General features: G+C 34.7%; 3 protein-coding genes across 4 annotated transcripts; 2 read left to right on the top strand and 1 right to left on the bottom strand.

Annotated features, from left to right (window-relative positions):
• The first annotated feature begins 322 nt into the window (after positions 1-322).
• LOC102608030 (syntaxin-51) lies at positions 323-3356 on the top strand. Its single transcript, XM_006474923.4, has 6 exons — positions 323-536; positions 1036-1257; positions 2280-2485; positions 2607-2707; positions 2817-2861; positions 3033-3356. Exons 2-6 carry the CDS (start codon positions 1040-1042, stop codon positions 3162-3164), a joined length of 702 nt encoding a protein of 233 aa, XP_006474986.1. The 5' UTR covers positions 323-536; positions 1036-1039; the 3' UTR covers positions 3165-3356.
• A 668-nt stretch (positions 3357-4024) lies between these two features.
• Positions 4025-8711, top strand: LOC102607535 (transcription initiation factor TFIID subunit 6). Of its 2 annotated transcripts, none has more exons than XM_006474922.4 (12): positions 4025-4321; positions 4460-4546; positions 4724-4825; positions 4911-5019; positions 5392-5486; positions 5610-5747; positions 5845-5940; positions 6343-6467; positions 6882-7014; positions 7398-7523; positions 7608-7695; positions 8165-8711. In XM_006474922.4, the coding sequence occupies exons 1-12, from the start codon at positions 4196-4198 to the stop codon at positions 8524-8526; spliced, it is 1587 nt and encodes a 528-aa protein (XP_006474985.1). In that variant the 5' UTR covers positions 4025-4195; the 3' UTR covers positions 8527-8711. The 2 variants fall into 2 exon arrangements, with proteins under 2 accessions (XP_006474985.1, XP_006474984.1); XM_006474921.4 differs by having other exon boundaries at positions 4028-4321; positions 7608-7713.
• Positions 8712-8869: 158 nt separating this feature from the next.
• LOC102607234 (cell division protein FtsZ homolog 1, chloroplastic) lies at positions 8870-11647 on the bottom strand. The gene is made up of 6 exons (XM_006474920.4): positions 11267-11647; positions 10689-10788; positions 10376-10605; positions 9977-10144; positions 9467-9700; positions 8870-9298 (listed from the first exon to the last, which is right to left on the bottom strand). The coding sequence occupies exons 1-6, from the start codon at positions 11513-11515 to the stop codon at positions 9032-9034; spliced, it is 1248 nt and encodes a 415-aa protein (XP_006474983.1). The 5' UTR covers positions 11516-11647; the 3' UTR covers positions 8870-9031.
• Between the last annotated feature and the right edge of the window lie 1961 nt (positions 11648-13608).

A 13608-nucleotide genomic window follows, 5' to 3' on the forward strand; every position in this document is an offset into this window, starting at 1 on the left:
AATTATATTAGAAATTAATATGCTGGTTTGATTTTACATTTGGTTGTTTTGATTTTTGTTAGAATTTAGATATTCTCATGGGGTGGCCGACTGGCCGTAAAGGCAAAATGTTTGTTAGAATCCTTATGAGGTATTGCATTCTAGGCCTTTTTTTTCAAAGAATTTTTTTTTGTTTTTTCGATTAAAACAAATAAACAACAAAGCAATAATTATTTTTTTAGTCTCCTACAACCGCTCAAAAAACAACGCTGTAGCCGCCATAAAACGCAGCGTTTCGGTGGTCTAAATTTCTTAGCGGATATCCAAACGACAACGTCAGGTCGATAAGGAATTATTGGAGCTTTTTTGGCCTTTATTTTTTTATTATTATTCTACAATTCTTGTGAAGTAAAACGAGGACGGGCCGTACAAAACCGGCAGTGTTGACGCTAATTCCCGTCTTTTAGCTCGTTAATGCGACTTAGCTTTGCTCCATCCTAAACTTCTCCAATCCAATCCCTCTCTCAGTCTAGAATCCGAAATCTACCCATAATCTGGTATGCAATTTTTGGTTTTAGGGTTTTGATCGCATGCTATTATTGGATGATGAATGTGTAAGATTTAGGAATTTAGTATTTAGCTTGAATTTATTGGGAATTCATTTAATTAATGGTTTCTTGTATTGTGTCTGATCGATCAGTATCTGAAACTTGAAATGAAGTTATTAGCTTTGTATATTTTGCCATTTTTGGGTTAAGTGATGAAATTGTGTTGAACTATGGTTTCTGACAATGTGAATTTTAGATCGAATATGGAAAAAGAAAAAAGTTATTTGATTTTGTGTTGAAGGGAGAAATTTTGATGGGAAAATTGGGTAAATTTTGATTTGTAATTATTGAAGGACAAAAAATAGAAAAGGGGATGGCATTTACTGAGCTCTTTTGTCGTTGAATGGGGACTCAAAGTGTACAGAAGTTCCCTTATTCTGTTGCATTGTGTAATTTTTTCGTGATTGTAACAGTGTGTGATTAACCTCAATATATCTGGTTCTTTTAGTTCAATGGCTTCTGCTTCAGACTCGTGGATAAAGGAATACAATGAAGCAATAAAACTGGCAGATGATATTAATGGCATGATATCAGAACGAAGTTCGATGCCCGCATCTGGACCTGAATCCCAGCGTCATGCATCTGCCATACGGAGGAAGATTACCATATTAGGAACCAGATTGGATAGCTTGCAGTCCCTTTTATCTAAGCTTCCCGGGAAGCAGCCCATGTAAGTAATTCCTTGTGTTGCATATTGCGGTAAAATTCTTATGGGAATTGGATTCAGCAATTTTGTTTAGGTTTATTTTTTATTTTTTAATGGTTATCAGTAATTCAGTATTTTAATGTTGTGTTTTTTCAATATGATTCTCCATACCTTACTCGCTCTGTGTTGTCATTCAAATGGATTTGCCTGCTGCTTACGAATTGTGTGTTCATTGATGTTGTTGGTGGTTCTCCTCTTTGTGGAAAGTAAAATGGCTTTTGATTGCTACAAGTTGTATTTGAGCCTATCTCTTTTTATGCCTGATAAAACCCAACTGCTTGCGTTGTCTTTCTTTTCGTGATTCGCTACCGTGGTTTGAGAACAGTACTATACTTTCCCTTTTCCTTTTCATTTGGTGAGCGCTTGAGCAAATACTTGAGTTGGAAAGAAAATGAAATTAGACATATTTCCATGGAATGAGCATTCCTTTTAATTGGGAAAAGTTATGACTTGACACATATCACTATCTACAGTCGTTGATTTGTTTGATTCAACATCATTCAATGTTATTTTACACAGTTTTTTTATAGGTAAGACTGTCAGTTAATCACATTCTTTCTGCATGATTTTTGAAAGTGTACCTGCATTTCTTAGATGGAAAAAGAAGGCATGTGAAGACAGGCTTCTAAGAGTTAATTAGTTCTTGACATATTTATTTCATTGCTAATCATTTCTTTTTATTTTTATTTATTTATTATTTTTTTTGGGATTTGGAAGGTTCCTCATTTCCTACAGGTATGGCTTCTTAAAGTATAGTTTCCTGTCAACAACCATAGGTCTTTTTGGTAATATTGGCAGTTTCAATTTTTTAGGGGTGGCTTTTGAATATAGAACCTGTTGCTGATTCTTTCTTGAATAGTTGTGAGAAACATGGACCAGCAAATTTTCTGTTGAGTGAACACGATGACTCTGTGATGTTGCTTTGTGAGGCATAAATGATTTTGTCTACATACAGTTATCTTATCATTTTTATTTATGATGCACAGTTCGGAGAAAGAGATGAATCGTCGGAAGGACATGCTTGCTAATTTGAGATCCAAAGTGAATCAAATGGCTTCCACGTTGAACATGTCAAACTTTGCTAATAGGGATAGCCTGCTTGGACCAGAGATAAAGTCAGCCGATGTCATGAACCGAGCAACTGGCTTGGACAATCAGGGCCTTGTTGGTTTTCAACGACAAATTATGAGAGGCAAGTGCTCTTGATTATTGTATAACCTATTCTTAATATGTATATTGCTTAGGTTTTTTTAATTTATTAATTATTATTATTTTTTAAATGCTGATCTTAACGAGAGTATTTCTTTTAACAGAGCAAGATGAAGGGCTTGAGAAACTGGAGGAGACAGTAGTCAGTACAAAGCATATTGCATTGGCAGTCAATGAAGAACTTGACCTGCACACTAGACTTATTGTATGGTTTACCAGTTCATGAGTTGTTTTCTTTCTTTGATTTTGTAGTTAGCCGAATGACCAGTGCTATGTCCATAAGTTTAACAATCTCTTGCTATATCACTGTGCAGGATGACTTGGACCAGCATGTGGATGTTACAGATTCTCGCCTACGGGTAAATATTCAATTATTTGCTTGTTAACTTCCTCAAAATTTCTCTTGACAATTGCATTTTCATTTACTCTGCCCCTAGCTAGCGGAAATTTGCTGTGACCAAAGAAGGTTCTTTGGGATACTGTGTTCTATATAATATATAATTTAAATCAATTCTGTCTTCCTGTAACAGCGAGTGCAGAAGAACCTGGCAATTTTGAATAAGCGCACAAAGGGTGGTTGCACGTGTATGTGCATGCTTTTAGCTGTTATCGGAATCGTTGTTCTGGTTGTGGTCATATATATGTTGATCAAATACTTGTAAAACTCACAATGGTGAATGCAACTGTTTCCCCCTTGCTGTCTGTCTTTTGGTGTGCTGGCTGGGTTTCGCTCTTATTGTTGTGTGCAAACTTTTCGTTTGATTTTCTTGTTTTCTTTGTCTGCTTTGTAAGTGAAGTCAAAAGGTTGAGGCATTCAACAACTCAGTAAATTGTTAGTAAATTTGTCGTGCTCATATTGCCATATTAATCTTTTTATCCTCTCGTATGTTTCCGCTCCCTTCTCTCATGGTGCAAACTTTTCAATCAGATAGAAATTGCAACTTGAACCATGAAGGTGGGACTGTGCTCCACTCTCTAAGCCTCGATCAAACGGTGGATGAATGAAGGGGTAAAAACGAAAGGAAATGCATGCGAAATTTCTCATTTTATTTCTTTTGAAATTGCATGTCGTCATCATTTCATCAAGAACATTCTGAGAAACCCCATCTCTTAATAAAATGCTAAGCAGCTTAATACGCATATATCGTGAAGGCCGGATAGCTTAGAAGGTTGGCTAGAAAATACAACTCAGAGTCTCGCTATTCAACTGAAGAGCGGGTGGGCAATAATTTATGTAATTCTTCATCCAATAGCATTATTTTAATTTTCTAATATATTTATAACATTAAAAACAAGATTTGAAATATGCACAACACCTAAGAAAGTTCTGCCATATTCAAAGAAAAAGAAGCCCAATTCTGCCATATTAAAAGAAGATTTGCAATATACATAGTACGACAGAAATTTCTGCCATATTCAAATTAAAAGAAGTCAAACCTAATAATAATTGGGCTTGACTTGAGCTTAATTTTGACACCGAAGCCCGTAAACAAAGCCCAAGTTAGTGATTCCCACTCTGCATTCTTTTGCAATTACCCCTGAATTTCAGCTTCAGGTATCATCATTCGTTCATGTCTGGGAAAAAAAAAAAATCGTTTGAAAAACTTCAAATTTCTTTCATCTAATTAATTTTCTTGGGTTCTAGTACACGCACATGCAATTGCACTAAATAATCGACTTACGGAGGAAGAAAATGAGCATAGTACCAAAAGAAACAATTGAGGTAATCGCACAGAGCATTGGAGTTTACAATTTGTCCTCCGATGTCGCACTCGCTCTCGCTCCCGATGTCGAGTATCGCGTCCGCGAAATCATGCAGGTACACTTTTATTTCTTTATAATTTTGTTTTCGTTCATTTGCTAGTGTAGTAATTAAGCTTTATTCTTTTATAATTGAAGTTCAATTTTTAGTTACTATATGAGTTTATTACTGAAGTTTGTTGCTTTCAAATTGTAGGAGGCGATTAAATGTATGCGACACGCGCACAGAACTGTATTGACTGCAAATGATGTTGATAGCGCGCTTAATTTGAGAAATGTGGAGGTATTTTTTAAAAAAAATTTTTTATTATTGATTGATATGTATTTTGATCTTAAAAAAGGGTTCGTTTGAGATTGAATTGAACAAATTATAGATGTTTTTGTTGCGATTTTTTTCTCCTCTCTAGTGTTGTAGTTTTGAATTTCTAAATATTTAGTTTGTGTTTTCCTTCTGCATCAGCCGATCTATGGATTTGCTTCTGGTGATTCTCTGCGATTCAAGAGAGCTTCTGGTCTCAAGGATTTGTACTACATTGATGACAAAGATGTAGAATTAAGGAATGTAAGGAATTGGAGATTCCATTTAGATATGATCTTTGAAGCAGCTTTGGTTGTGGTTGTTCTCTGATTTTGCTTGATGGATGCAGGTGATTGAAACACCATTGCCAAAGGCACCGCTTGATACATCTGTTGCTGTGCACTGGCTGGCAATTGAAGGCGTCCAACCTGCTATACCTGAAAATGCTCCAGTTGATGGTATATTTTTTTAACTCTGATGCTATGTAAATTTAAGGGATGAAGGATTGGTTTTTACTAAATTCATATATGTGGGGTGAAACCTTGAGTGGCCAAAAGTTGCTGTGGATTAGAAACTATGGGTATTATCTTTTAGAACTTGTCTTGTTCATATGCATGGTCAATTATAATTGCATTTAGTTTGCTGCTGAACCATGTAGTATGTCGCTGTTGGATGGTCATGTGGATAGCTCCAAGATGTGCTTTAGTGATGTTTAATCAATGAAGGGATTAATTTTTATGGACTTGTTTGGCAAATGTAGACTAACTTTTAGATTTTTTATATAATGGGTATTTTGGCTCTTTATGTTGCTTTATTCACGGTGCTTACAGCTGTCTCTGATGGTAGAAGATCAGAATATAGGGAAGATGGCATTTCTGTTGACATTAGATTACCTGTTAAGCATGTACTTTCTAAGGAGCTTCAGGTACATTCACTGTCCCATGACTATGCTATATGTTTTTTTTCCCCTCCCTAATTTGTTTACCCTTAAAAGAAAAAAAATCATGAATATTTCAATGATAACATCTTGCCGTCACTGCCTGTGCAGCTTTACTTTGATAAAATAAGAGAGCTTACTGTGAGTAGATCCAACTCTACTGTCTTCAAACAAGCACTATTAAGCTTGGCAATGGACTCAGGACTTCATCCATTAGTTCCTTATTTCACATACTTCATCTCTGAGGAGGTAGTCACTAGGATCTTCAACTTTTGTCTTTTCTTGGCATAAATTATGAAAACTTTGTTGTTAGTGATATCAGCTGACGTCTCTGTGTTTTCTTCAGGTCACAAGAAGTTTGAAAAATTTTTCTCTATTGTTTGCTTTGATGCGTGTTGCCCGAAGTCTTCTTCGAAATCCACACATACATATAGAACCTTATGTAAGTGTAGTGCATTCTATTTGGTCCTACTTTCATCATTTATATTGAACTGTACAAACTATCATATGGATTTCTTTTTGAATCCTATCAGTGAAGTTTTGCAATGATTACATGAAATTATCTTGTGAAGACCTCTAGAAGGGTTTAAAAGATTATAGGATTATTCAAATTTATTTATTTATTTTTAATAAGAAATGAGGCAATAGAGTGCAGCAATTGGCCTTTTTTCAAAATAATATTGGACTCTGGAAATCCGTGTTTATGAATTAGTCGATGGACAGTGAGTAACCTCGGGAATGTTATTTTTTAACAATTATCACATCGTTGGGATCTGTCAGGTCCTAAGTTTTGGGCTTGGAACTGCAAGTGCTAATCAACACTAATGGTGTTAATTTTCTTCAGCTACACCAAATGATGCCTTCCGTTATTACCTGCCTTGTCTCTAAAAGATTGGGGAATAGATTTTCTGACAATCACTGGGACCTTAGAAACTTTGTGGCTGACCTTATTGCTTCAATATGTACAAGGTGATTTTCTGTTCCTTCTGATTTTTACATATTTTAAAGTTCATTGTAAGAAAATCTGCTTGACTCAAAATCAGCATGTAAAGCCAATTTACCTTATTGTGAATTTCTACTGTTGGAAAGTTTACTTCTACATGTTTCTACTTGAGAATCATTTAGTCATGCTTGTTTATAATTAGAGCCGAATGGATTTTATATGTGCTTAAGCTGGTGTATTAAGTCCTGTATTTTTCTAGATTGATTTGTTTTTCTTTTCTTTCTTCATTTTTGAATCACATGATTTCAGCAATATCCAGTATAGATATGCTCTACCAAGTAGGGAGATTAGAACTTGTGTTTGAGAGAATATCATTTGCTCCCTAATTTGTCTTTATAATCACTGTAGCTCTATTTCTTCTCATGTGTAAACTTTTGCAGATTTGGGCATGTTTATCAAAATCTCCAATCACGTGTGACAAGGACTCTGCTCCATGCTTTCTTGGACCCAACAAAATCATTGTCTCAGCACTATGGTGCAATTCAGGGGCTGGCGGCCCTCGGACCCAGTGTGGTATTCTTCATCCACTACGCTTTTTCCATTTTTGAGATTAGGGGGAAAAAATCTTCTTTTATGGGGTGGGGGGAATGGGAGTAAATGTGATAACCCGTTTTTCTGGAAAGACTATTTCAGCCAGTATTTACTGCAAGTTCTGAGGAGAAAAGCCAGAAGGGGAGACATACATTTTAGAATAAGTGCCAATTTTATGAATATGCTCTTTTTGTATCGATTTTCACTTAGCAGTATCACATTCTTCGAACTTTTTGAGAAATTCTGATGTTGTTGGATTTTGTTTTGCATATTAACCATAGGGCGCTTATCTTGCTTTGAGCTGTCATTGTAGCATTTATTTTTATGTCTTATAGAGTTCATTACCTTTTTCTGATTCTGGGTAGGTGCATCTTCTTATACTACCGAATCTTGAGCTGTATTTGAAGTTCCTTGAACCAGAGATGCTTCTTGAGAAACAAAAAAATGAGATGAAGAGGCATGAAGCTTGGCGTGTTTATGGGGCTTTGCAGGTTGACTTTTTCTTTAAGGAGTTCCTCTACTTGGATTACTATTGACATGGCATGCATTGACACTATCATGACCAAAATTTTCAGTGTGCAGCCGGTCTATGCGTATATGATCGACTGAAAACTGTTTTGTTGAGGCCTCCAAAACAGTCCAGATGGGAGAGTAATAGAAAAGGCATGATTGTGTTTCCAAGTATGATATCATTGAATTAATTTTTTCTTTATTTGCATACATACATATGCCGGTAGACACTTGCATCTTTTTGTAGGCTGGGTAACTTATTCTGGAATCCAGAGATTTTAATCACTCGAAAATTGTATTCTTAATAGTCTACCCGGGAGACAAAAGAATTAAATTAAACATTGATCTCCCATGGCTGTATATGTGAATGAATGGACTTGATTTGAGTTTCAGTGGCCAGTATGTCTTTTAACGTTGTGGACGTTGGTAGCAAATTTGGTATGCTGCTAACTAACATTGCAGAAACCAATTTAATCTGCTCCTGTAAATCTTCATCATTCAGGGTATCTAGCAAATGCAATAGAAGCATTGATAATGTTGCTAGCACACTCTTACCTTTAGAATTTGCAATAGATAATTGCTCTCATCGTCTTACTATATTGTCTTTTTTCAACTTATCAAGGTAAACGTAAAGCAAGCATGGACAACTTAATGCTGCAACCGCCGGTCAAGAAAATGGCAACACTTGGCCCCATGGGTGTGATGCCAGTGAACTCCATGGCTGTTAACATGCAAGGACCATCAGGTGGATTTTCGACTCCTGTAGAAGGTCCAAGGGCTGGTGTATCAATGTTACGGCATTTACAAAATGAGAAGATGTTGAGAAGGGAGGTCAGCAATCAAGCACTAAAGACTTCAACTGTTCTAGCTCAGGCTTGGAAGGAGGATGCCGAAGGAGGGCACTTGCTGGCATCCCTGTATGAACTTTTTGGTGAAAGCATGTTCTCTTTTACTCGCAAATCCGAGTTATATTTCTTCTTGTGATAATTAGGAAATAGGAACCTACAATTTACAATAATTCTGTAAATTTTGTATTGTGTTTACAATCAACAGGTTATAGAAGCTCGCAAACTATTAGCAGATAAGTGAATCGGTTACATACATACCGATGGTTGAGATTCACCTATTTTCTTGGACTTTTTGTTTAATGAAGCATTGTTTGTGCGCCACCTGTGTAATTCTTTTCACTTATTTCTAGAATTAAAATAAATCATTCATCCTGTACAGCTTTGGGTTGAAGCTCCTTGTGAAAAATTTGTTAAGGTTTGGATGATGTGCCTGAGGGCATCAACCTTTATATCCAGATCGAATTATCGAAGACCACTAATTATGGGATTAATTTAACCATTCACATTACTAATGAACAAATGACAAATGTGATATAGATGAAAAGAAAAACCTAGATATCAGGTACACTTGAGCTTCAAGATCATTACATAGCTTAATAGCACCACGAGATAGAAAAGATGCAAAAGCAAGTTCAAAAGAATTAAAAGAAGAGCTTTCTTGGTGGTCTGGAATTAACAGTTGAAGGTGAGGTAGGCGTATTTAGGGGAAGGGGAACCCCTCTGCTTTCTTGACTTCCTGCTGCTTTGTCAAGCACTTTTGCTGCCTTAGGGTTGGTTAGAAGCGTCTTCTGAAACGACTGTGAGAAGCCTGTAGCGATTATAGTCACGTGTATCTCCCCATTGTAGCGGTCGTCCACAACAGCCCCAAATATTATGTTAGCCGAAGGATCTGCCAAACTTGTCACAACCTGAAAATATCCAAAACGCAACAAATTACTTGTTAAGCTAATGGCTAAAAGAGCCTGTACTGACTGCATAAAATCATTACATAGCTTCAAAAATTCCAGGTTGCCAACCAATTTTTGTTAAGTTTATGTAAACTGACACCTCATATAGCTTGTAAAATTCTACAGTACCTGGGACACTCGATTAACCTCCTGCAAGGTTATGTCCTTTCCTCCAGTAATATTATATACCACACCAGTTGCCGACTGGATTGATGACCCAATCAAGGGAGCCAAAGTTGCCTGTTCAGCAGCTTCTTCTGCACGGTTTTTGCTGGATGAAACCCCCACTCCAAGCATTGCAGTTCCTGAATCTTTCATGACTGCCTTGACATCTGCAAAATCCACATTCACCAGCCCAGGTATCTGCAAAAAACGAAACAACATAAGCAATCTGGATTTTCAAACAATTAACAACCATTGAAAAACATGGACATTTAAGCCCTTTTTTTTTTTTCCCAAATTCAACCATTCAGGAAAGCCTGCCTCTAAGAGTATCATGAAAGTCTCGGATGCAATGGTAGTAATGGTGGAAGAAATTTCAAGAGCGGATGGCTAGGAACCTCTTGAAATGGTAATTTGGGAGGGAAAAGTATAATTGAAAAAAAAAAAGATTATTCAGTTTTCCACCAAATAACTCACAGTGATTATGTCTGAAATTCCTTGAACCCCTTGGCGTAGAACGTCATCAGCAAGAAGGAAAGCATCCTGAAGGGCTGTCTGCTCATCAGTAATATCAAGCAGACGATCATTGGGAATTACTATTAGAGTATCAACATTCTTTTGTAACCTCTCGATGGCCTCTAATGCCTGCACACAAACACAGGAAATTAAATTTATTTATGATCGATATCCAATGTTCCAGAATTTTCAATTGAAGAAAAAAAAAAAGGATCCCACAGAGCAAACTGGAAATTAATGTATCATAATATAACCGCTGAATATTTCGACTAGCAAAGTTCCAGATTATACATCACATATTAAGAATAAACTACTAAGCTAGTATTCATGATATCAAATAGAAATCAAAATAACACCTACCTGCGAGGATCTTTTACGTCCTTCAAAACTGAAAGGATAAGTAACCACACCAACAGTTAAATAACCAGCCTCCTTGGCTATCTGAGCAACAACTGGTGCAGCACCTGATCCTGTGCCTCCACCCATACCAGCAGTAATAAACACAAGATCCGAGCCCTTGAGAGCATTTGCGATGACTTCCTTTGACTCCTCAGCAGCTTGCTCCCCCAAAAGTGGATTCCCACCCGTTCCTACATTTCAATCAAGCAGTTAGAATAGAAGAAAAAACAGTACCTACCCACACAACAAATAACAGCAAAAGACAAGTGCAGACCTAGTCCACGAGTCAAAAGATCTCCAATTTGAAGTGGGTTCTCTGCAGCTGACTGTAAAAGGGCTTGGGAATCTGTGTTTATGGCATAGAAATCAACTCCCTAGGCACGAAACCGAGCAACATTAGCAACAGCTTACATAATATAATCCTTAAATCGTAAAATTGCCTACATCCTACAACTGAAATTGCATGATGGACTATAATTACAAATTAGCACATATATTACATGGCCTTGAACAATATTACTTAATTACAAATAACATAAATAGAATAAAATTTTCACTCCACAATAACAGAGTAAACACATAAGTGATCAGAAACTCAAAGAGCCAATAATAAAAACGCTTATCAACCTTCTACCATTTAAGAAATGAAACTATGAATTCCAAAAATTTTAATACATTTTCAACATTGTCATTAATGAACAAAAATATTTGAAATTTTGTAATAAATTTGGAGCCTTTATCAAATTTCAGCCAAATTCACTATAATGTTACTGATAAATTCTAAAATTATAAATCAAAAAACAATTTTTTTCTTTAAAAAATCCTTTAAAGAATAAAGAAAAGAAACCCCACCTGTAAGCCGCTGCCAATCATGCGATTAACAGCATTGTTGCCGCCTCCACCGACACCCACAACCTTTATCTTAGCAGTTTCCATTGGAGCAAAGGAGCAGCTTATATTCCCAGAACGACACCGTTTCCAGGCACTTTTCCGCATAGTTTTGCGACTAAGAGAGCGTGAGTTATTGTAATGAAGTGAATTGGCAAATGAGGTTGATGATGAAATTAACTCATTTGGGTTTGTCACTTGAAGTGTTGCCATTTCGATATATATATATATTTTTTACTTTAATCTTCTTGTTTCTTTCGTTTGCTAATTGTTTGGAAAAGAGGAGGAGGTTTTAGGGTTTTAGATGGAGGGAATTGATCGGATTTCACATTACAGTTTGTATTTTTAATTCTGGGAGATATTTGCAATTAGAAAGATTGGGTGGACCACTTATGAACGGCGCCGTATTGAGCAGCAGTTTTTCATTTATGTTATGATTAATTAAAAAAATGATTTTAAAGATAATTACTCTTCAGTTTCAGTTGCGTTTGAATTTTATATTAATGGTATGTTTACTAAACGGGTGCTGGAATGAGTTGGAATTAGAACCGATGAGAATCGAAATGAGTTGGAATAAGACTGGAGAATGAAAATTAAAATAAATTGTTTAATTGAACAATAAGAATCGGAATGAATTCAGTTGCGTTTGAATTTTATATTAATGGTATGTTTTCTAAACGGGTGTTGGAATGGATTGGAATTAGAGCCGATGAGAATCGAAATGAGTTGGGATGAGAATGAATAATGAAAATTAAAATAAATTGTTTAATTGAACAATAAGAATCGGAATGGATTGCCATTAATTTTTTTGTTCAAATCGAAATTAGAATGAGTTAGATTGTAACAAATTATTAAAAAGTACTTAATAAACTATTGTCATTATTATCATTTTGTATTTTAATTATAGTGATTATTTATTCAAAATTTAATATTATTAATAATTATTGTTAATAATATATTGATAATTAATTGTAAAAAATTTTAATTAATTAATTGTTAACAAATATATTAATATATTGATTAATAATAATAATTATCATTATATTAATAATTAATCATGATAATATATTAATTAATTATAATATATTAAAAATTATATATAAGAAATATTAATTATTGTAATTATTTATTCAAAAAATAATAATAATAATAATATCATTATTATTTAATTGATCATAATAATATATTAATCAATTATAACATTTTTTTGAACTGAGGATAAAATGAGTATTTTTTATTTTTGGGGATAAAATGGTCATTTATTGAATCAGAACCCCATTCCCAACACTTTCTTAAGAATCAATCTCCCATTCTCCATTCTCAAATTAAGGTGGACCCATAATTCTGATTTTGATTTCCAACTCTATTTTATTAAATAAATACTGTCAATAATTTCAATTCCCTAATCTAAAAAGTAAATACAACACAAAAGATCCAATTGTATTAAGCTGAATTTAGTTTACTTACATCATTTATAAGTTCCATCAATTAATTTTTATGCATAAGCGTTGTGCGGAGGGCCTGAAACCCTGATGAGCTTCTGTAAATTTTTAAGTGCATTTTTTAACATTGACCCATCATTGCTTTAAAACACCAAAAAATACCCCTCTTAATTTTTAAAAATATAAAAAAATATCGCATATTAAAAAAATACTTTATGCCTTTACCTTAACTGTTAGCATATATACTTTGGGCTGCTAGTTTCCTTCTTCGCTAATTCTTCATTCCTCTTTCCTCCAATTCTTCACACTTCACTTATTTTTTATCTCTGGAAAATTAAGCTGTCTTAAGAAGCTTACTATTAATTTGCTACTCTAATTATTTAGAAAAAGTATTTCTTTATTGCCTATCATTTCTTTAATATTTTTTAGGATTTCTCTTGGATGAGGGAGCTAGGATTATGTTCTAGGGTATTTTTAATTCTCATGTTGATAATGAAATTATCCTTAAATGTTTTCAACGTATGAAAACATATTCGGAACAGTTGTAAATACATTGAATAAAATATTTTAAAGAATTTGGGTTTTGATACTTGTTATTTATTGAATTTTTAAAAAATTATATTATTATTTAAACTTAATCCCTGTTACATTAAATTCTTGGTACCACCACTATTTTTGTGTACGACTTAATCTTAGTTATCAAACTAATATTAAGTCAACTGTGCGTTAAATAATAATATAGTTAATTATTAATTATTAATTAATCAGAGGAATCGTTTCGGTTCGAGCTTGAATACTACTAGCCCACCCACATTGACACCCCTACCTTGCTTAAGCTTGCAAAATTTGCATAGCAATCTTAAA

This window comes from Citrus sinensis, chromosome 9 (assembly GCF_022201045.2).
Source record: "Citrus sinensis cultivar Valencia sweet orange chromosome 9, DVS_A1.0, whole genome shotgun sequence".
NCBI classification, from domain to species: domain Eukaryota; kingdom Viridiplantae; phylum Streptophyta; class Magnoliopsida; order Sapindales; family Rutaceae; genus Citrus; species Citrus sinensis.